The 23,194-nt window shown below is 34.7% G+C and overlaps 1 protein-coding gene across 1 annotated transcript; it reads right to left on the reverse strand.

Annotated features, from left to right (window-relative positions):
* Nucleotides 1-5,196: 5,196 nt before the first annotated feature.
* On the reverse strand, nt 5,197-7,535 carry LOC119067276 (venom carboxylesterase-6-like). The gene is made up of 9 exons (XM_037170153.1): nt 7,335-7,535; nt 7,093-7,236; nt 6,876-7,026; nt 6,438-6,817; nt 6,197-6,362; nt 5,959-6,143; nt 5,623-5,903; nt 5,360-5,556; nt 5,197-5,296 (listed from the first exon to the last, which is right to left on the reverse strand). Exons 1-9 carry the CDS (start codon nt 7,533-7,535, stop codon nt 5,217-5,219), a joined length of 1,785 nt encoding a protein of 594 aa, XP_037026048.1. The 3' UTR covers nt 5,197-5,216.
* Between the last annotated feature and the right edge of the window lie 15,659 nt (nt 7,536-23,194).

Below are 23,194 nucleotides of genomic sequence, written 5' to 3' on the forward strand. Positions count from 1 at the left end.
TTTCGTACAACATGCATTTACACATATATAACGCTTGACTTAAGACTTTAGGAAGATAATCATAGAAATATTCGCTTCAGTGAATGAAAATTAAGTTCAGCAAATCAGAAATCGTATACTTCTATATCAATGCAAATATGTAAACGTTGAATCTCATCAATGAAATAATTGCAGCAATGTTTTTAAGCTGGCGTTGCATATATATATATATATATATATATATCTGAATCAATATCATAGGCCCCGAGAACAATGTACATTTCTCAAGTCTAATCTAAACATAAAATTCATCCATCGAGTGCATTATAATTTCTAAAATTTGAATTATCATTGAATATATGTTTGACTAGTCCGAGTATATATAATATATGTATTCGGGGAAGCAATGATTTGTTATGCTCAAAACGATTCGAAATGCAATCACTATGTATTTACACTGCATTAATCTCACTTTATAAACTCGTCAGACGTCCCTTATTTCAATCCATCAATGTCTTGAACTTTGAAATGATATATATACTGGAAGTGTACATGAAAATATAGTTGCTATTCATTCGTATATATGTATGAAAAGCATGCTGGAGGAGTGTTAGGAGCAAAGTGATTTATTAAATTTAATTTACAAGTAATGCCATGAAATATGGTATACAAATGCTGATGTAAAAAGGAACGTGAATCCACTTACATCTCATGGTGCACAAGAACATACAAAATATTTAAAAGATTTTTTTTTCTACTTCGTTCCCCACTTAAAGAACATATAGAATTGCATAAAATTTCACGAAAAATTGAATGTCTTTTTCAATTTATGAAAGTTTGAGGCTATAAAAAGGAGTAATATTATGCACCAGGAACATTATTTCGTTGCATGAGAGTATTCTTTAGTTCATAAGATGATTTGCGAAAAGCATTGCATGAAATGCTCGAGAAAAAAAAAAGAATTATTTATGTCCTCCTCCACTTTTACCACATGCAGAGAGTTTTCTTCGTATAACAATAAATATCGTTAGCTTTTGCCGTCTTTTCTTGCATATAATTTGCATTATAATTAATGACTTGGTTTAAGTTTGAAGGTTTCTAATGGATGATTTTGCTTGTAATCTTCACAATGATCTCAGATCATCCGAGAGACCCAGATTACTTTTACCCGACCGTTCGACGTTTTGCATTAATATGCAGTTCGAAAGTAGCATTCCTCATCAGACCATTGCGACATGACATCGGTACTATACCATTTTGTGCATGAACAACCTAGCGAATCATAATAGAAATTAAGTTTCTACTAAATACCAACTTGCCCATTCGTGTAAATACGACATGTTCACGTCTCTACAAAGGAATCCATCTCTTATTGATCTGAATACCCCGGTTCTAATAAATGAGATAGTCGGGTGCGAGTTGTGCAAAAAAACCGTTTCGCTCATATTGAATGTGAAAAGCGATTTTATGGTTGATTATCGTAGATGGATCGACCAGTAACTCGAATCGCGATGTTGGCAAGCTGGGATCGGCTTGGTTTGGTCTAGGGAGCCAACACTTCTTTTAGCTATATGAAATTTTGATTTTTGAAAATTTATTTAAAAATATAAAATGAAATTTTTTTTACATGGTTCCGTGGGCGAAAATATTTCGAATAATGTCTATTTTATGTTAAAAAAACATTAATTACTTAAAAAAAAACATTTCTCGGATTTTACAGATTTGCACACTTTTTTGTATTGATGGGCGCCATCTTGAATTACAGCGCCACCTGCATACTTTTTCAATCACTTATATTTTTCTCGTATGCAGAAAGGTTCAAGGAACACAGGATTTTTTTCTCACTCAATTCGGATCGAAATTCAATTTTATAGAGCCGAAAGAAGTTTTAGCTAACGGCGGCTCCCTGGCCCAGACCAGGCCGATCTCAGCTTGACAACATTGCGATTCGAGTTCGTGGCCGACACACCTACGATAATCAACCATAAAATCGCTTTTCACATTCAATATTAGCGCAAGGACAACTCGCACCCGACTAAGACGGATACAGCCTTGTGATTTTACTAATATTTAAAAGTGGGTTGTCGTGTCAAATATTATACTTGGCAATTTAAAGCTGAACATTATTTCAAGAAATGTTAAAGTGACTGAACAGAATTTTTCCCTTACAATCGAAAATATGGAAGAAATTTGACAATTTTTTCCTTTTATGTTATAAAAGTCTGAGTCTGAATGTTTCCTTCACATGTTCCAAACTGTAGAAGAACATTTGTTCGGATATATACCAAACGTTTCAAAGAATTGAAATGTAAGAATAGAAAAGCTCAACAAATCCAACATTTCGCTCAGATATATTCTTCTGGGTAGTCGGTGCACGACAAATCTTTCTGTAAAATGACTAATCCCATCAAATAATTTAACAAAACGTAGAGATAATAGTTTATCTCCATTTTGACAAACAAAAAAAAGTAAGGAAAAGAAAGGGTTCTTCCACCTACGCTATACAATTTCTATTTGCAGAAAGATAAAGACACACAACAACATTTTTATTTTTATTTGCAATTTATTGCGTTCTTGTTTCGTTTAAGATATCAAACAAAAATATTGCTTCGCTTGTCATGTTTTCTTCGCTTCGTTAAGTTTTTAGTGCTGTACCAATATTATTATACTCAATATACCTCTTATATTGCTTCGCATCTTCCTTATGGGAAAACCGAAAAACTACATAAGAGAGAAGGCAAAAATTCAAACACGGAGCTTATGAAGTTACGAGTAATATACTGAAACAATAGCCGAAACCGGTTCACTTTATTTAGGTCAAGATTTTTTTTTTTTCGTTTTTCTATTTTCTAAATTTTTCTTTATATTCTTCATACCACACACTGAAGAACCATGCCCTCATTCCATAACATCATATATTGATCATCAATTTATTTTCGATAAAATTTACTAACCATTCGCATTTCTGTACAGTTTTCTTTTTTTGTTTATTCACAATGTTTGATAAATGGACTTTGATACATATATCCTCCACCCCCTCCATCGAAAAGTTAATTGATTATTTGAAGTCAAGCGAATTGGATATTTTAAATAAATAATAAATTGAAAATTTTTCGTTTTCATATTTATAAGCACACACACATACGTACCTTTATGGCTTTTTTCGGGATGGATTAAATATTATTGAACAACAACACACAGAAAAAAAAATATTTTTTGAGAGATCAAACGAAATAAGTTTATTTCCAATTTCATTCGAAATCAATCATTCTGTTTATATATGCGAGTATGTGTACGATTGTTATAATTTTTGAAATGGTGATGGTTTTCGGATTACACATTTTGCTGGTTCAAACACAAGCGATATGCTTTTCTGGGTGACCTTTTACAATTCCAAACAAATGGCAGACAAAATAACGTTTCATCGACATTGTCGCTGGTATATTTGTAAGATGCCACCACCTAATCCGCTTAACAGAATTGAGTTGAACATAAACGTAACGTTCAGTTGTGAAATACGAGACTGTACGAGTTGTACTACCATATTTTGTGGTATTTCAAAAAGGCAAACGGTGTGTCCTTAGCGGACCGATTTTATTCATTAATGGCACTATAATAGACGACAAACATAATGGACACGGTGAGGTTGAATGGACTTTAATTAAACATGTGGACGCATAGTCGATATTTCTGGATATTATTCGAGCAAGTTTCACAAAAATTTTTGATTTTCAACCGAACCATTTGGTACAACGGAATGCACGGCACCTACGGCTGCAGAGAGAGTGGTGGATAACTGATTTGGGTAGCAATAGGTAGTGATTGCAATTTTGATAGTAATCGTATTTGTACAGAAAATTGGTTACATGGATGCAAGGGAAGCTCGCATGGACTTGTTGAAGTTCAGAAGTTGCGGTTTTCGGAGGGTTATCTAAGTCGGAAATCATGCGTAACATAATCTTTGAACAGTAGGGGGCGCTCGCACAAATCCATTTCAAATATTTCTATTTTGTGATAAGAAGCATACATGATCCTCCGTACATGGCCGTAGATGTTGTCGATTCCGCTGAACCAAATGGGGCGTTTGACAATATTTTTTTTGAGTAACCTTCTTCAGTTAAGCCCATTTAAAAATATCGAAAATACATCCATTCCACAAGTTTAATTAAAGTTCATTCAAACGCACCGTGTGGCATTAATTGTTATGAATGATTTCTTAGCATGTAATTATTATTTGTGGAACATTGACTATGATCGCGCCAGACTAGTGGAGAGAACTGCATTGCGACTCGCGTTCAAAGCAATAGTACATTACCATGCTGCGTGGTTTATACAAGATGTGTACGTTATGAAGAGTGCTTGAACGAGTTCAGTGCACGTCGAGTATAAACTAAGCTGCATGGGAACATAGGTTTTCTTCCAAATTCATAACATTTTGCTAGGACAAATTTTCTTATTCTAGCAACATTTAGAAACAGTATGACAATACACCGCTTGCGATAAAATTTATATGTTTACCCGAAAGACCAAATAATGAGTATTTTTAGTTCTTAACCACGGAGAGTAAAGTAAACCAGACAGGTCCCTTATTTGAAGTTTCAAAACTGAACCGCTACTGCCTGGTTTATTTTACTTTTGTCTTAACATATTTGAGATTTTTTAGAGTTTTAAGTAATCGATGTTCCCAGTCAATAAAATGTTTCAATGTTATGATATTTTGGCACAAAATTTGAAAATCCCTAAGCGAATTCCAATTTCGCTTAAAAATATCATAGACTGGGAACATCAATGACTTTTAAAGCTCTAATAAATCTAAAAAAAAATTGTTTTCTTAAGATGAACTCACTGTGGAACCACAAGTTCCAAGAAGTGCAGAAGTGATTGTGATAGGGTAGGGTTGGATCGAATAAAATATTATCCGATTCTAATAGATAGCTGGATTCTTTTAAATGTCGTCGATGAGGTCTCATATAATCATTACTGTTCGTTGAATTTATCGCGTCGTATTTAACATCAATTTACGTTTTCTAGAAGTTGTGATACAATCTTATCTAACTGCTGTTTTCACCAATTTATCATTTGATATTTTGTTATCTCTGCCACTGTTTTACAAATAATTCAATAAAATTATGATAATTATTATCAGTGATTCACTGTGGTGATGAATTATGCGAGAACAGCCAAACAACAGGGGAATGTATATACGTCATTGACTTTTCGAAACATTCGTTTATTTACTACAAATAAACTGTCCAAATACAAAACATCGTAAAAACTAAAGCACTGATGCTCAACTGAATTTGTGAGCTTCCCGCTCCTGTAACCAAATTTATTTACTCAAAATTTTTCATTTATCGATTATTACTGAAAATTTACTTACGTTGTCGCACCGCCACCTCAAATATATCGTTCCAAAATTCAATTATTTCAATATCGAAATCACTTCTAATTCGAATGTCAAGCCCATTTCCATCCTCTGTGTTGTCGAATTCCTGATAATCACAAAAATTACCATTTGCTAACGCCTGGACAGTACATTGACGGACGATGCCTTGTTGACTCAGTACCTTCGGAATTCTGCGTTTGGAAATCAAAGTAAAAATCAGATTTTGCCAGGAGAATCGTTCTGAACGATCCCCTTACCCCGTCTTAGCGAATGACACATAAAAATCGATCAAATTTGCCGTGACGACACTGTACAGTGGATTTGATAATGGCAATCCCGAGCGAAACATGTAAATTGTATCATCTAAATGAATAACCCCAAAGTCCCTGTTAGATCCGGTTAGGAAATATGAATACGACAATGATCCTTGAAATGCAAATCGATATAGTGCCAATGGTACGTGGTCTGCGTCTGAGTATTGTGTAAAATGTTCGATCATTTTGTAGTGCGGATAAATAAATCCTCGATCGGAATACAGCTGTAAAGTGCGAATATGCATATTAGGACATTTTTGTGAAAATCGATTTACAAACATCGACAAGTCTCTGTTCTTTTTCCGTTGTGTCAGCGTTACTGCCATTGAAATATTTGTCTTTGATTTTTTGAATAATTTCTGCTGCATTTTCTTCGTTAGGCACATCTAGGTCCATGATAAGTATCAGCAAATCATCGAAATGCTCATTCAAATCGTCCAATAATGCCTGATTCGTCACAATAGCTAAAAGTTAAGAGAAGTCGAACCATTTTTCCCATTTGTACAAAGTAACTTACATGCGGCCCGAACAGCTCCTTCATGTTCAACAACTCCGGTTATCCATGGGATGTGCTCGTAGTTTCCGTTTCTCGAAATATTAAGGGGATCGTCGATCATAAATGCACCAGTTACATTCGCTTCGATGACGGTTTTATAAGTGGTCAATGGATCTAAATCCCAATGCTGTGTGTGCACGCAATTATTGACAACTTCATTTTTAAACATTAAAGTCGACTACAAAACTACTCTAACAGTTACCTTCATTCCTTCAATACTATCGACAATTGTGTGAGCATCTAAATCTCTGAGTCGCGTTATCAAGTCTGGACTATTTACTGGATTCAATCCCAACAGTTCAGCCTGTTCCATTGCCTGAGCATATGGATCCTTAACTGGATCATTGTATGGAGCCAGTGCGCTTCCACTCATAACAATTGCCCGATCGAAAAGTCCTTGTGATAATGGACTCAACATGTGCATGTGTACGGCAGCTGCACCAGCACTAACTCCCATTAATGTAATCGAACTGGCATTGCCGCCGAACGCATCGATGTTCTCTCGGACCCATCGCATTGCCATTGATTGATCCTTAAAGCCTAAATTTCCCGGCGCATGTTCATCACCCGTTGACAAGAAGCCTAAATGTGTGCGATTTGAAGGTATGGTCACTGCGTGTGTAACGGACAATATGTTCACCTAGTGCTCCTAATCGATATGCCATTGATACCCATATTACTTCTTTGGTATTCAAAAACAGTTGTGGGCTATCTTGTGTTGCCGAACCACCAAAATATCCGCCGCCATGTATCCAAACTATTACTGGAAGGCGTGTAACATTCAAGTCCACCTTTCGGTAAATTATACAATTGATGAGAACGCGTTTTTACGTTTCGCACTGCATGTTTACACTTACTACGGGACGATATACATTCAAATACAAACAGTCTTCCACTCCGGTAACGGTGGCATTAGGAAATATAATAAACTTTTGCATACATTCGTCTTTTGGTTGCGTTGCATTTAGAAGGCCGAACCAATTACCAAATCGTATTGGATTCTGTTTAATTTTGATTGATTCAGTTCCTTTTGTACTTTTGTTATTGATATCTGAACCGAAATTGGTTTCACTTGAGAACATCTTCGTTTATCACTTACTGCGAATCTTAAATTTCCAATCGGTGGATGCGCGTATGGTATCCCGTAAAACACTTCGAACGAATCATCGGCATCAGTTGCTGGAACAGTTGTTCCCTCGACACATGTGAAATCATTGTTAATGCACACAATTGGATTTTGAGCAATTGAGGCACGAAAAATAATTAAAAAACTGAATGCGAGCACTAAACAGGCCGTCATTATGACTTATGATTTAATAAACATTTCGCGTCGAAATCGAACCATTAAGTAACTTCCAAAGAATAAGATTATTTCAAAATAAATGATTAATTGGCGGATTAGAGCTTCCTCGTAAATATCGACAAATTAATGAAGTCACTGTGTAATGACAAGACAAGATAGATTCATCAATTACAAACACCTAATAAATAGAGTTACTGTCGTTTTTGTGTGACGTCAAAGGGTCAGCGCATTTAATCAATAACTTTCTTGTCAATGCATTCATTTACTTTCAGAGTTTGTATCTAGAAAGACAAAATGTGCAGCACAATAGTACATTTTACTGTCTCGCTGGGACATTTTTTGTTGGGGCGTGTGGAAAGGTTGTATTTCGAGCCGAGGGCGAGGAATATATCCCAAACGCCTCAACAAAAAAAAGTCACATAGTGAGACAGTAATGCTGCACATTGTGTCTTTCTTACGGTGCTTTGTTGTCTTTCGGCCAGAAAATGCGAAAAACTGGTTTTTGTTTACACGGAACGCACGCATTTTCTGGCCACAAGACAATTATTTCCGGTTCACTAACAAGCAATTCTTCAAATTCGATTCTTAAAGTTACCAAGTTTGAGTGACGTCACTTGTGTTTTCCTTCTTGTCCGATATAACTGTGTTTGTTGTGGTAAAAATATATTTGTTGATGCGTGAAAGTCTAGTCGATCAACCACACAAGAAAATAATTTTTATTTTTCAATGTTATTTATTAGTATACTAAGTGGCTGGTTGGTAACATTACTAGTGCACTATCAGAAGGCGTACCTATTCAAAACAATTTGTGTAAATATATTTATTGCCTATCCACCCGGAATATTGTTGTTACACATACATTTCCCACCCGCGGAAAATGTGGGAACTTTTTCATTACATCACAAGTAGGGTGTAGCGTTTTGCAGTCTTTTTTTATTTTTTTAAGGCCTGCGGGTAGGCTCGATGCAGAATGGTCCACTGATCACGAAAATAACAAAAGAAAAAATTTAAAGTTCGAAGCTCCCATGCGCCGACTTGTGAAAACCGACTTTTTGGTCACAGAACCATAGAGCAGTTCACCGATGAAAAATTACAAAAAGTGTTCCCAACCATGCCTTTTCCAGAAATTTTTTGGAGGAAATGCTTTCTAAAATCTGTGACTGTGAAGCAAAATAGGCGTGTCGCATTAAAGGGAATTTCAAGAGCTTTCAAACAAATATAGACTCGACGTAAAGTTTTACCGGGTTGCAGATTCATTGACCTTCTAATGTGTTGAAAATGGTACGAGAAAAACCATTTTTTTTAATTTTTCACAGAATTTATGCAAAAACGGTTCCAAATAGTTCGTGTAGTGTAGTTCGCCTTCGGCTCGGATATGCAAACTCTACACTTGTCAAAATAACCGTTTCCAAAGCTTGTTGCTCATAACCACACTTGTGAGTTCGGCTCGTATCACAAAATTGATTCCTCATGTAATGAACTACCTCCGCAGCATCCAATGTAATCTACTATTGATTATGATATGAATTGTGAATGTAACTCTGACCGATAAATGTAGCTTTGACCGGTAAATGTAGCTTTGACCTGTAAATGTAGCTTTAACCGGTAAATGTAGCTTTCATCGGTAAATGTAGCGTTCACCGGTAAATGTACCGTTTACCGGTAAATGTAGCTTTGACCGGTAAATGTACAGTTTACTGGTAAATGTAGCTTTGACCGATAAATGCACCGTTTGCCGGTAAATGTAGCGTTTACCGGTAAATTTCATAGAAATGTTTCTACAGTTGAATTCACTAAACGTTAAAATAACAAAACTTCTATCTTAATTGTTTTTTAATTCAACGCAAAGCGTGATCGAAGTCCTCCCCGAAATTCGCTAAAAACTGTTTTTTAACCGTTTTACTTTCCCGAATATATTCTCCTATTCTACTACTTCTATTCCAAATGAGCGCCTCATCGTAGTCGGATCACTTTTAGCTGACAACTTCTAAAATATTATTTTCGTAATTTTTTGGCCAATTTTCCTTTAATTTCCTCAAATTTCATACCGTTTGGCGATTCAACTTGCACTTTTCTTTTCAGATCGTTCTAACTAAACTTTCATAATTGGTAGCCTTTTAGCGTTGCAGGCTGAGAATATTTTTGGCCAAACATTTTTCCAAATTTTCCAAAATTTTCTTAAGTTTTCCTAATTATCAGAAAAATTTGTGAAAATATTACCCCTAACATAGTAGCTGGCTGCAGTACATGTACATGACAAAACTCATGGTGTCTTCCACATTTTATTACATTTACACAAAAATGAGCCATCATGAATTCATGGTAAAAGTCGATTCAAAGAATGTTGTGTCACTAAGTGTTATGAACTATCAAATTTTCAAGAGCTTTACAATCATTGAAATTACTTAATATGTTACATATGAAAATTCCTATGCTACACTCATCTTCACTTCTTCATATCTGCACAGTGGTCAGAATAACTTAAATATTGTTTTGTTTGTTGTGTTCAATCGAGGTAAAGTGAGTGTAACATTTGCACGACCAATAATTTCAAAAATTTTTAAATTTAATAAGATTTCTTTTACCAAAACGAAGTGCTATTATCGACCAACGTATGGACATGGTATACTCCCTGCGTAGTTGATTGGCTAATCTCAGACGTATAAAATGAAAAACAAATGTTTCTTCTGTTACCATTCTTAATTCATTGTACTTTATCTGCAAATGGTACTTTCGAGGGCAACCTTTAACCTATCAGAAAATAAGGGGATCGTTGGGTGAAGTGTTTGCTTTGCTTCTAAAGTCTCATACAATTTGTTTTATATGTGCCAGTGAATCTGAATGTACGAAAAGGGTCTAATACGTTCCGGTTAACTTACTATTTGAAAATAGTGACAATAGTTTACGAGTTCGGATATTGGAAAAATACGAGAAATTATGCCATTAATTTGAGCTGGGCAACATGACAATCTTGTTCCTATGAATGTATTCAATTCTACATTCACCAAATGCCAAATAGCACACTAGCAGCACGCGCTGCAAATAAAAAACAAAATTCGCAACAAAAGCCAGACATCAAGCACTATCAGATGAAAATGGAAATACAGCAAAGATAACAATAATTTGCTGGAACTGAGTGATTGTGAGTGACATTTACAAACTAACGAAATTAAAAAGCCGTTTTTTCGTTTTGTTTTCTATTTTCAACCTTTGAAATAGGCTATCCTTCCAATAATATGTTCAATTACTGACACACAGATGTTACATGCTCGCTGCAGACATGTTTCCGCTGCAAATATGGTCTATGTTTGCATTCCTCGTTTGTTTTTAACTTGGTTTAGGTACACGAAAACTGAATTATATCGATTCAATTCTATTTTTTTTTCTTTGAATTTAACTGTGAGAGAAATGGGACTACAGTCCAGTTGCGAAGAGGCTGAATCAACTGCAAGATTGTTTATATAGAGACTGATAAATCAACTGCAAGATTGTTTATACTTCGCACTAATCTGGCATAACATACCACAAAATTGTGTGACAATTTTCTAAAGGCTTTATGTCATCAACACCACACCACACTTTTCCGACATCTTTCTATTCCAGCCGACATTATTTTCAAACTAGAATAAAAGTGACCTTTTTTCCTGGAAACGTTATTATATTGCGGAGCATGAATAGCGGAAATATGACAATTTTTTTTATCCTTTTCAAGATTCGTTATAAATGGAAATTGCCCGAATGAGTTTTCTGTAGGAAAATGGTGTAAAGAACAGTTATTAACGTCACTGTCGAAATTATTGGTTAAAATAGACTAAATAACAGGAACTTAAAAAAAAAGCATTTACAAAATGTAACACTTTTCGTATATTTTGATTGATATTATAATTATTCAAAAGTACTGCTACCGATAAGGTTTTACCGATAAAAAGTTTTAGTAATGACATACCAGTAAATTACATCGTTTTTGATACATTTGAAATTGAGAGAGGATATTGCATGATTTGCAATGGCAGATAAACATAGAAAAGCCCTTTACACTCCAAAGAAAATTCTTTGCTAAGAAAATCCTCAAATTCTTTGAAAGTTCTCAAAAAATCTTTTCAAAGTTAAAAATTAAAGTGACTATTCGCAGGCGACTGCCAATAGCCAAATTGTTATTAAAGATACTATTGGCAGGTGCCTCCCAATAGTATCTTTCCCTCCCAATAGCATTTTGCTTTCATAAAAATGCAGGGGAAATGACGTGCCATTAGCATCTACGTTAAAAATCCTTGAAAATCAAATAAATCCTCGAGGATTTGAGAAAAACCATTCGAAATTGGCAAAAAAAAACATTGAAAATTACCGAAATTGTCGCTTATCATCCAGTACAAGACCAACCGAATAAATGAAAACTAAAAATTCAACTAAAATAAACTTTTGCCATTTTTATAATTGTTTGCTTTATGTTATAAAAAGAAACAATAGAAAAAAAGCAGTCGTATATTGTATGGAAATTTATAAGTTGACTATTGTTTGCCGGTTTGCTTGTTTTTTAAACTTTTGCACGAACCGAAAATTTAAACAGCATTTGTGATGCGGTAACCGTTTTGAACTATACCTTTCTTACCCGCTGCTCATTTTTGGTTTCACCTTTTTTTAACATTTAATTATATCAGGACACTGTATGCTTTGGAAGTACGAACGTACGTTTTTTCAAGTGTTTGATTCCAGCTTTCGGTGTGACTTATATTAGTCACAAATATGTTTTTAATCCTTTATCATACTATGGACACAATTATAAAAACTGGTTTTATTAATAACTAACTTTGTTCAAATAAAAAAAAAATCAATTAAGGGGAATCTAGACATCTAGTTTTCCCGGTCTTAGGTTACATCACCACAAATATTTCAATTTTTTACTGGAAGATAACACATTTTAACACCAAACGATGGTCGTAATTTTTCCAAAAAGGATGCGAGCCTAAAATTATCATCAAAATAATAATAATTTTGTGCCCGAATGTGTCCAAAAAACAATTTAGCCATGTGGAATTGTGGAATCTTCCCATTAAAGAATAGCTACGTGATTAATCATATCGAAATTGTAGGTACACTGAAGTCATGGTTACATCATCCTTCTTTTTAAGACTCTTAAGCAGAGACCAATTGGTTAGTGCATTTCGTTGAACAAGTTGTTCAAAAGTTAAACAAGTTGTACTTAAGTCTATTTTAAGGTAATATCAGACCATAACACAAAAACATAATATTAGAGTTAAATTAACGCCCTAATACTCACGACATCAGAAAATTTCTCACACGAAAATTGTTGACATCGAAACGGCATACTTGTCGAAGCTTACTAACATTCTTAGTATACCATTCGGCAGCTATTGGAACTTGAACTTCACTTTGGAGGGCATCACTATTCTGTGAAAAAGCAAAGATCACGAGTTGTCATCTCATTTCTCTCTCATTTGTCCATATATTTTTGACGCAGCATACGTCACGTCTTTGCCAGCTTACACCTAAAGTGCCATGTGCCAGTATTCTAAACCACATTATTACCGAAAATTGGACTACATGAAAATTTGGTTATTGGTACTGTAGAGCGTATTCTATGAAAAAGTGAGTACAGCCAAGGACAGTCAAAAAAGGGTATTTTTATGATTTTCGTGTTTATCGATTTCAGCTGTTTTAACAATACAAATTACAATGGCAAAACAGCTGAAATCGATGAAACACGTATAGAATAAAAATGCACCTTTTTGACTGTCCCAGGCTGTATGAGAAAAGATTACCAATTCTCATTTTTCTATATATTTTTGACGTATCTCGCTCTCTCACGGCTCTCTCACGGAGTTCTTTTTGTTGAGTGGAATGGACACTTAAATGATACTACCAGAATGAAGTACCAATTTCATAAAAATTTTCAGAGAGATGATATGGCGGCGGATGAGTTTTCCATTTTCATCTCTCTGCTCAGTTTCGATACTGTTAGAGGTAGTCAAATTTCAGCATGAATTTGCTTCAGCTGATCCACACAAACAATCAAAACTGTTTAAACGACGTGATACGATTTTACGACTACCACGCACGTGCGTATAGCAGCTTATAAACGGTGTTGATTGTATATGTGGATCAGCTGAATCACAGCTGAAGTAAATTCGGGTTGAAATTTGAATGACTCTAACTATAAAATGAAATGAAAATTCCTAAAATGAACTGACTCGAGAGCCGTTTTAATTCAAAAAGTAGTGACTTTTTTAGTACATCATTACTAATTTTACGGTCATTTTTATTAAATTGTATTTACTTGTAGCAAACACTTTGTTAAAATTCACAAATTGCAAATCAACAAACCCCACCCTCACCCAAAACAAAACTACCCGAAATTTCATTGAAAATCAGTCTACGGGGTTACATCGTGTTGCACATCGCTATTTTTCCATTATATTCGAGATTTTGTTCTAAAATGAAAATACGAGCAAAGCATTTTAAACAATCAAGTCCACTACGTTCACGAGTACAAAAAAAAACATTTCCACATAAAAAACGTTGTAGCCATTTAATTCAAAGTGTACCCACCACCGACAAAGGTCGCCAGACAGAAATAAAAAAGAAATGATACACGAGACTCTCTTCCATGACTCTTCTGGTCGGATGTTTTATTTCGATTTATACTAAAATGATTGTCATCTGGTTTTTTGTATTTAAATTATTTTCTTTTTGCCCCGACATATTTCCCTTTTTATGTGCGGTGGGTGTATTTTCAGTTCCTGAAATAAGAGAAACAAGAAATAAATAAAATAATGTGCAGCAATCAACTCAGATCCGGACCTTTCTACCGGGATGTCCGATATTATGTATGTGATGTAATTATACAACGGAACGAAAATACGATTCACTTGATTCAATTTTTCCCTAGATCAATTACATGAATAATAACAAACATCAATGAACTTCCACTTCAGTACCGTATCTGAAAATGTAATCTACAAAATCGGAAAGTCATTTACAGTCAATTTATCAAACGTTCCCATATTACATACATATATGACAATGCTAACCCATGGGTTGTGTGTATTATATGTATAAACGTACACACAGAAAATATGACCTATTCAACCATTAATCAAGCAAGATATTTAATACACCGATGATGACCCAGAGCATTATTTCATATTTCACCCCTCCGAACATAAAATGTTCGCTATTGTATCACATGCATGTAGTTGACCTTGAAATTATCTAATTTATCTGATAAAAAGAAAATGAAATGAAGGGTATGTGGATATGAAAAACACCAAAAAGTGTTGTGATGCTGGGAATGAAATATATAGATTTTATGTTTACACGCACTGCAGTGCTGTAATATTCATGTTGAATGCATTCATTATTCATTTGATGAAAATTGTTTGCGTAAATTTTTTTTTTGTTTCAATCTTTCGTAATAAATTGATGTTTTTTCCGCACACGATGTGCTTTGCAACCTCGGCTTCGGCTCGGATTCCCGTTCGGACACTTGTTACAGAAATAGCTAAATTCACAACAATTTCGAAAATAGGGAAAAAAGCGTTTTCAAAAACGTTGTGTGATTCGAATTTTTTATTTCGGTTTATTGTCATTCTTCGTTGGGGGGTATAAAGTATTGATTTCTGTGGAAAGTAAAGAGAAACAAACATTTTCGTATTGTAGTTTTTCGCATTTTCGACGCTTTTATGTTTGTTTTGTTTTTAACCTTTTTTTGTGGGTCGTTTATGTGCTCTTTTTTCCGTATAACAATGATAAAAAGGCACAACCGAATGGAAAATAAACCAAATATGGGACGGATAATATCACAAGTTAACAGAAAGACCATGCTGTGGCTATGTCTTCTTTTTTTGACGAATAAAATTATGATTAAATTTATGTTTTATGTGCAATGCGAACATTGTGCCGTTATGGAATCATTTAGTTTAATCGTACATAGAGGGAATAAAGAAGATCCATTTTTAACGACGATTTTATATATTTACCGTAACGGAAGTCATAACAACTGAGTAAATAGTTGTTAACTCCTCTCAAAAATTACTCGTCCTATCGTTGCAAACTTTGTAGTTTATAATCGATGTTGATCGACTAAGAAAAATCGTCCAAATTAGTATACCGTTCGTGTAACATAGCGAGGCATTAATGATAGATCTTTACTCACTTTCAAATTTAAAAAAATCAATTGCTCGATTCACACCCGAATATTCTATCTGCCCATGACCTAGTAAACCGAATTTTGCTCACTTCATGAACCCAACCGCATTTAACGTTTTTCGCAATTCCGGTCCATAATCATCACCTTTCCATGCATCCATTTAATGTCGTCTTGAAGGTATTTATTTCACTGTATTCACGGACACAGTGCAATATGAACTTTTTTTTCGCACGCTAAAGAACCTATTACCTTCAACGAAGGCTAAATTTTGTATAAATAAAAATCTTGCATTGACCAGAAATCGAACCCCCGACACCAAAATGTTTTTGAACACAAAGAAGCGACTAGAGTCACACAATTGTACCGAACGTATTGTTGAAGCCTATATACTCAGCAAGGACTACTTGATTTCATTCAACGCGTCTCTTTACATCACATTGCAATGTGTATTATAATGCAGCCTTCTTGATCGTTCAAATGAATTTCTGTATACGCAAGAATTTTGGTACAAAATGTAGGACATGTTTTGCATTGGAAAGGTGATTATGGCCCTAAATTGCGAAAAACGTTATATCTACCGCGGTAGGTTTGCCGGTATTTTTTCGCACACGACGTCTTGTCGACCTCGGCTTCGCCTCGGGTCAACAATCGACATCTAGTGCGAAAAAATACCTTCATACCTACCTTGGTAGATAAATAACTATTAGCTACAGAACGATTTCTATGACTTGCATGCTTGCAGGTCAAAGATCTATCGTTTCCTCCAATTTCAGGAATCCCTTTACCTCGCTACTAAAGCAAAATAGCGTACTACACACGGGAAATAATTTAATATCTCGTATCACGATGAAAGTAGAGTTTTCGTGTTGAACCGAGGCGTAGCCGAGGTGAATAAACACACGAAAACGATACTTTTCAACTTTAGATCCTGTGTTATGAAAGGTGCATGAAACATGAAAAGTCTCCTTTTCGTGTGTTTATTGACCTAGGCTTCGCTTCAGATCAACAAAAAATTTTACAGCAACTGTACTTTTCAACTTGTTTAACCCGTTTCATATCGATCAATTCTCGAATAAACTCTCATGGCCCGCTGCACTTCGTACAAGTCTAACAAATAAAATGTGGAAACGTTAGAGAATTGCAATTGAAATGAGCAGCACAGAAATGTGAAAGTAAAAATTAAAAAAAAAATCGATAACATGATGGAAATGTGGTATGATAATCGTCTCTATAAAAATTGCTTTGTTCCCATGTCAGCTATCGGTCGGAAAATTTTTCAATCAATTTCCGATGGACTTAAATTTTATAAAATATGTCCCAAAAACCCCTGTGACGTTTCACAAAAATTACCAAACAGAAAGAGAGAGCTGGTGTTAATATTCACATTCATTCGAGCAAATATTTTTTTTTGGTCATTCATTTCAAGCTCTGGTAAATAATGACAACTGACAATGTATCATTATCTACGAAGCTCTGGCAATCTTTCTTTTGTAAAACTCGTATGATGACGGTTTTCATGGAACTGTCCTTGTCACAAGTCACAATTTGTGATGATATAATTGGTTGAAGATGTTTGTAGGTAGTGGGATGTATGGTAAATTATTGTTGCTTGCAGATAATCACCATGCGTTGGGCGATTTATTGACAAATTTCGGGTTGAAATAATGTACAAACACAATGATTGCGCATCAAAGCATTGAGTCCGATGTGTTTTCACTATTTGTTGTAATGCAGCATAAAAGACTGTTTATAAAAGTTGTTATGTTCACATGACATCGTTCCTAAACGGTATTTGTACATGAAAACTTCTAGATGAAACTTGCATTGAAAGAATAATTAAATTTTATTGACTGTGGTACGGAAGCATGGAAACGTAAACCACTTTATTCAGTCCATAAAAACAAATTAACCTCATAAATGAAGACTTTTTTTTCTGACGATGAAATGGAACTCTTCAGTCTGAGTATATAACGTAATAAAAAATGGCTATATAAACATTGCTGACAGTCTAATTCAGTGCCGTTTTACTTATCAAAACTGGCTAATTTAAATTGAATTTCACACTCATCTTCAACATTATTGCGCACGAATTTCGAAATTTCGAAATGATGCATCCAGTGAAGATAGAGGTCATCGAAAATTACGTATAGTAGAAGGATTAAGTTGTGAGGATACGTCACGAAATTTGTGTCATTCTCACGACTTGTCAACAACTTTTGTGTAGTTGAATATGGCGCCTTTGTAGTTTTCCGGATAAGCTTTGTACTACGTGACATGCTCTATTAGGTCATGCGGATAGAAGAAGTGCTGACAACTTGTAATCACTTGGAAGTTACAAGCTTCAAGTCCTTTAATATGGTGTATGTTGATGTTTTGCTACCGTGTTCAACACGTACGATAAAAGTAAATCTGTCTCTGTCAGCCGAAAGAGATGTTTACTTTCAGCTTATGAGATATTATAGCCTAAACCCAATTTTTTTTTGTTAACCACTTCATGGATGTGGGGCTGGTCCGAGCTTCAGGGAAGAACTTTCTATTTTGTAGGGACGTTAGGAGTAGTATTTAATCTCACGTAAACTTTTTTTCTCGGCTCGAAAAAAACTTCTATGGGATCAAGAACTCAGTGTGAGGATTCTCGGCTGGTGTGCTGTTAGTCCCAGGTTCAAGTTTCGTCAGCTATATGAAAGGACTACCGAAACATCTAAAAAAAATTATATCAATTTGAAATGTAATGAAAGTAATCCCCTGAGGGATTAAATTTTAATTCCGAAAAAGATTCGGTCGGGCACTGGTAATCTCTCGACTCTTGAAATTTGTTCTTCAAATTAAGACGAATCACTCCAACGCTAAATCGTAGCCGAAATTTATAAGAAAAAATAATATATTTCCGATGGTAACTTCGTATCACCCTAAAGCGAATACTAGTCAGAGCAGATGACTAGCCGTTTCATAAAGGTTGAAAGACGGATCATTGTCACTTCAGATCCATTCAACAAAATGTGTTTTTTTTTTGCTGATAAAAATCGTATCACAACAACGTCATCCAGCTTAACAAAATGGTATGACTAAATGAAAAGCGTACACAAAAATGAATTTGCATAAATTTTCCATTCTATATCTGTTTCAATATCATTTTTAATTTTTCATTCAAAAAATTTTCCGACAGGTTGCCAACAGACAAAAGGATTACGTTTAACCGACATTGTTGTCCCTGAGGTTGTAGATTTTCGCGATACAGTAAGTTTGTCATGCAGCTACAACATGGGAAATCATACGCTGAACTCCGTTAAATGGTACAAAGACGACAACGAATTTTTTAGGTGAGTGGTACATTATGTATGTACAACGAGAAGTACCCCGTAACAGACACAATTTCTCTTTTATTTGGTATTACAGCAGAATTTAAATTAAGATTAAACATCATCTTGCTTTCAATAAAACAGCTTTTTTCGTCTATTTATTATTTGCCATATAATGTTTTTGCAGCATTAGCGTATAAAACGAAAAAGATTTTACACAAGGAAAAAGAAAGCAGACATAAAATGTCTACAATCAACCCTCTGAGAGTACAACACAGCATAAGTAGAATGAGAAGAACGAACGAAAAAAAAATCCTGAAAAGAAACGTACTTATACACACGCCTTAGAAGACACAAAGGATTTATTTTTATTACTTATTTCTATGTTTTATTCATCAGAATATTTTCTATGTTTTATCGAAGTTTCAAATTTTGAGAACATTATGAATGTAGCAAGTTCACGTTTTTTTTGTGTGTTGTGTTTAAGGGGTCGTCTTGGGTGATTTACCTTTCATATTTTGAAGCTAAGTGATTTCTGTCTTCAGACGGCTGTTTGATGTTTATGGCCGTAAAAATGTTTTTTTTTTATAAATGGTGTTAGCACAGTAAATGATATAGCCCTATGTCGTTTGTATAGGGCCTGATAGGCGCTCAATCTCAATCACTGCGAAAATAGTTTAGTTTGTACAAGTGTTCCCTGTGTCGTTGGGAACACTTGTACAAACTAAACTAAACTGTCTAAGTTTATATTAATATATAAAAGATGTGGAAGTAATGGTACCTCCTTACCTTCATTGAATTTTTTACGTGAATGGGTTCCACTTATAACTCATGATTTAAGAAACACAATTTGTTCGTGTGTATCCTGGGTGACGGCAGGGCTAATATTGGAAATTTTGATTCGGAAAACTCCGAAAAAAATTCTGAACAATAAGCCATTAGCAATGCCCGATGTGCTTGCCCAATTTTTCTTGCAATTCTTATGTTGACTTTTTTATTATAATGCGGCAATATTCTACAAGTCTGAGGTGATATTTTTGCAGCAAGTCCCATACTGCAACTCAATTTAGATTCTCTTTGAAAACTAACAGTCATCTGTGACAATTATGACAAAAAGCGATGAGCTCTGTAATAGTAAAAAATTCTAAAATTTTATGCTAAAACCATCGAAGCAGAAGATTTTGTATCACATACATGACAGTGAAGTAATAGATTTGGTGACATGCTTTCCGTTTTTGAAATGTTAAATAGTTTCACAGAATTCTCGAATACATCTCGTGTAGATAAAAAAAAGGCTTTCCCCATAAACCATCCCAAAGGCCAAAACATTTCGATTCCTTTCAAACAGACACAAAAAAAACCGAACTAATTCTCACAGCAACTTCCAACAGTAAAATGAATATAAAAAGCTCTTTTCTTTTCCGATTCAGATACTCTCCGATGACACAACCAGCCGTCATGAAATTTTCAGTAGATGGTGTGACATTGATGGAGCACATGTACAACTGCAATAAAGTCACATGTACCATTAATCTGGATAATTTAGGACAAAAGTCTACTGGATCATATCGCTGTGAAATCTCTGGGGACGCTCCAGAATTTAAGCTCGAATGGAAAACCGGCAATATGACAGTAGCAGGTCAGTATTATATGAAGAAGAAAAAAAACATTTTTTATGGGGTAACGAATCGTTAAAAATACATATAATTACGCAAAACAAGAAAAAGAGGGATTAAAGATAAGTTGCAAAAACGCTACCTCTTGTCACATTTGAAAAAAGGAAGCACATAAAGTGTAATGGTGAAAATATTTGTTGGGGTATATTAATTGAAGGGGTTAGTGTGGTCACGTAAAAAAACCCTTTATTTTATTGTCCCTTTTTATCAACCTCATTGACAATGTCGCTCGGTATCTTTTTTTCTTCAGGTTTTTTTTTTGGTGTGTGTTGTATTTCGACGGGATATGTATAAAATTGAACAATTTTTTTTTGCTCCTGTGTGGGGTTGATTGTTGTCTTGTAATTGTGCCGATCTATCTATGGTACTATGTATTATTTAACGGGTCGAACGAAGCATGCATTATTCATGAAATTATTTTGCAAAATGTGTTTCTTTTGAATTTGTTAACATTGCTTCCAGCTATCAGTTCTACTCTTTTTCAGTAGTAGTGTATATAAAAAGAGTGAATAGTTAAGTGTTTCAGCATTTTGTTCTGCGAGGCAAATCTCTTTAAATTTACAACTAACATTTTTCGAAATTTTCGCTGCATATTTTATTTTCTGTGTTGTACTGGTGCTCAACGTCAGATGGAAATCATAAATATTAAGACCTGTCAGGAGTGTTTACTGCATACCATTTGTGTGTGTGTGTGTGGGTAAAGTCGTGAAAATAATAAGAGAATGGACCATGTACCTTATCCTCCAATGGGCCTGTTAGGCGTACTGCTGATTCTAATAAAATGAGATCAAGCTTATTTTTGAAACCTTGTGTATGTGCTTCCATCTGTAGTCCATAGATGGAGCTACCATTCACAATTGTGTCGTAATGGTATGTGCCCTTAATTAACTATTTCGACCGTATTTGGCGCCATTCAAATAGTGCGCACTCTAAAAAAAACTGTTTTAAGACATCCCCTACCCATACATACAAAAATACATGGAAAAAATTCAATATGTCACGACAGAGTAAAATTAACCAGGCAGGAGCGCTTGTTTGACTAGAGACCTGAATAATCTAGTAGCCCTTGATATTTTGCGAATAAATTTTTTCAATTTATGTCAGTGTTCATCTGAGTTCATTTTCATCCCATGTATTAGGTCCCTTATTTGACGTTTCGAAAATGAACCGCTCCTGCCTGGTTTATTTTACACTGCCATGAAAATGTACATAGCACACGCTTTGGTCTAACCGAATAAATCGTGCGCACTATTTGAATGACCTTATGGTAATGTGTCAATTATTTGATGGCTAATGAGCGCGTTTACCGAATGTTTCCACTTTAATCTGATTCCAAAGTAAGTTCACTTTAATTCAATTGAAAATACATACCGAAATGAGGGGTAGAAGTCACTGACAGAAACATCTCGAGTGCCAATAGCTCAACTTTCGTCTTTCTGTTGACATTTTCTTCAATTTAAATTTATAATTCACTGAAACAAAACTTTAACTTCTTTAACAACCACACTAACAACGCAAGCGTCTGACTACACAACTTATATACGTTCCACTTATACGAGCGACATAATTTAATCAATTGCCGTCAAATGATACAACGCGAAAAAGTTAGAAGCAATTTCGTTTCCACACTAGTGCGGAGAAACAACAATTTAGCCATATTATCGTTCTACATATCACAGAGTCTCATAGATCGACTACTTCGCTCAGGACAATCAACGAGATTAAATTTTAATTTGAAGAATCTGAAAATTGGAAAATATTCAGCATCCGCAAATCGTCTGCGTAAAAAACTTTTGAAAGAATCGTGCAACAATGACTTTCACATATAGGACATTTTTGACACTGATTTATCCGTCTCCACTTCATACACCTACACATGGCCTGCATCAGTATGCCAGGGTCCCATTTTTTTCCCCAATGTGACACGTTATTGTTACACACTTCAGAAATCTTAAAAAATGATGAAAATATACGTGAGCATTGAACAAACCATTTCTATCGAAATGGATGTAGGACGATCAATTTCTTTATGGATACAATAACAGAAGCGAAAAAAAAGAAAATGTTTGAGAAATGTGCAGAATGGAAAACCCATCCTCCACACCCATTTACATAAAATAAAGGAATACTCAGAAAGATTCTTTAATTTCTCATTTTTGTCAATGATAAATAATATTTTTGTCTGGCTCAATTTGGTTACATTTCCATATTTTTTTTATGGATTTTCTGTTCTATTTAAAAGAAAAATTCGCATCAATGATTAGCGTAACAAAGCTGTACAAACAAACATAACATTTTCTGCATTCGAAAATTTCACCATAACTAGAAAATTTCAATTCAATTTTAAATCGAATGATGATTCAAGTAAATAAACATGTTTACATGTAGTCGACGTGAACGTTACATTTGCTGAACTGTTTTTAACTCATCGGAATTCGCTTTTCTATAAAGAGTCACGAAATCGTTCAGCTGTTATCGAAAATAAGGGCTGAGCTCTTGTTAGTGTGATTTTTT

This window comes from Bradysia coprophila (assembly GCF_014529535.1).
Source record: "Bradysia coprophila strain Holo2 chromosome X unlocalized genomic scaffold, BU_Bcop_v1 contig_12, whole genome shotgun sequence".
NCBI lineage: Eukaryota > Metazoa > Arthropoda > Insecta > Diptera > Sciaridae > Bradysia > Bradysia coprophila.

Bases quoted from the DNA above. Each gene is read 5' to 3' on its own strand.
- LOC119067276 (XM_037170153.1), bottom strand. From the start codon at position 7,535: ATGACGGCCTGTTTAGTGCTCGCATTCAGTTTTTTAATTATTTTTCGT. The intron at 7,237-7,334 runs GTAAGTGATAAA...AAAATTAAACAG, and splicing joins TTGGAAATTTAAGATTCGCA to AATCCAATACGATTTGGTAA. The intron at 6,144-6,196 runs GTAAGTTACTTT...CTTAACTTTTAG, and splicing joins AGGAGCTGTTCGGGCCGCAT to CTATTGTGACGAATCAGGCA.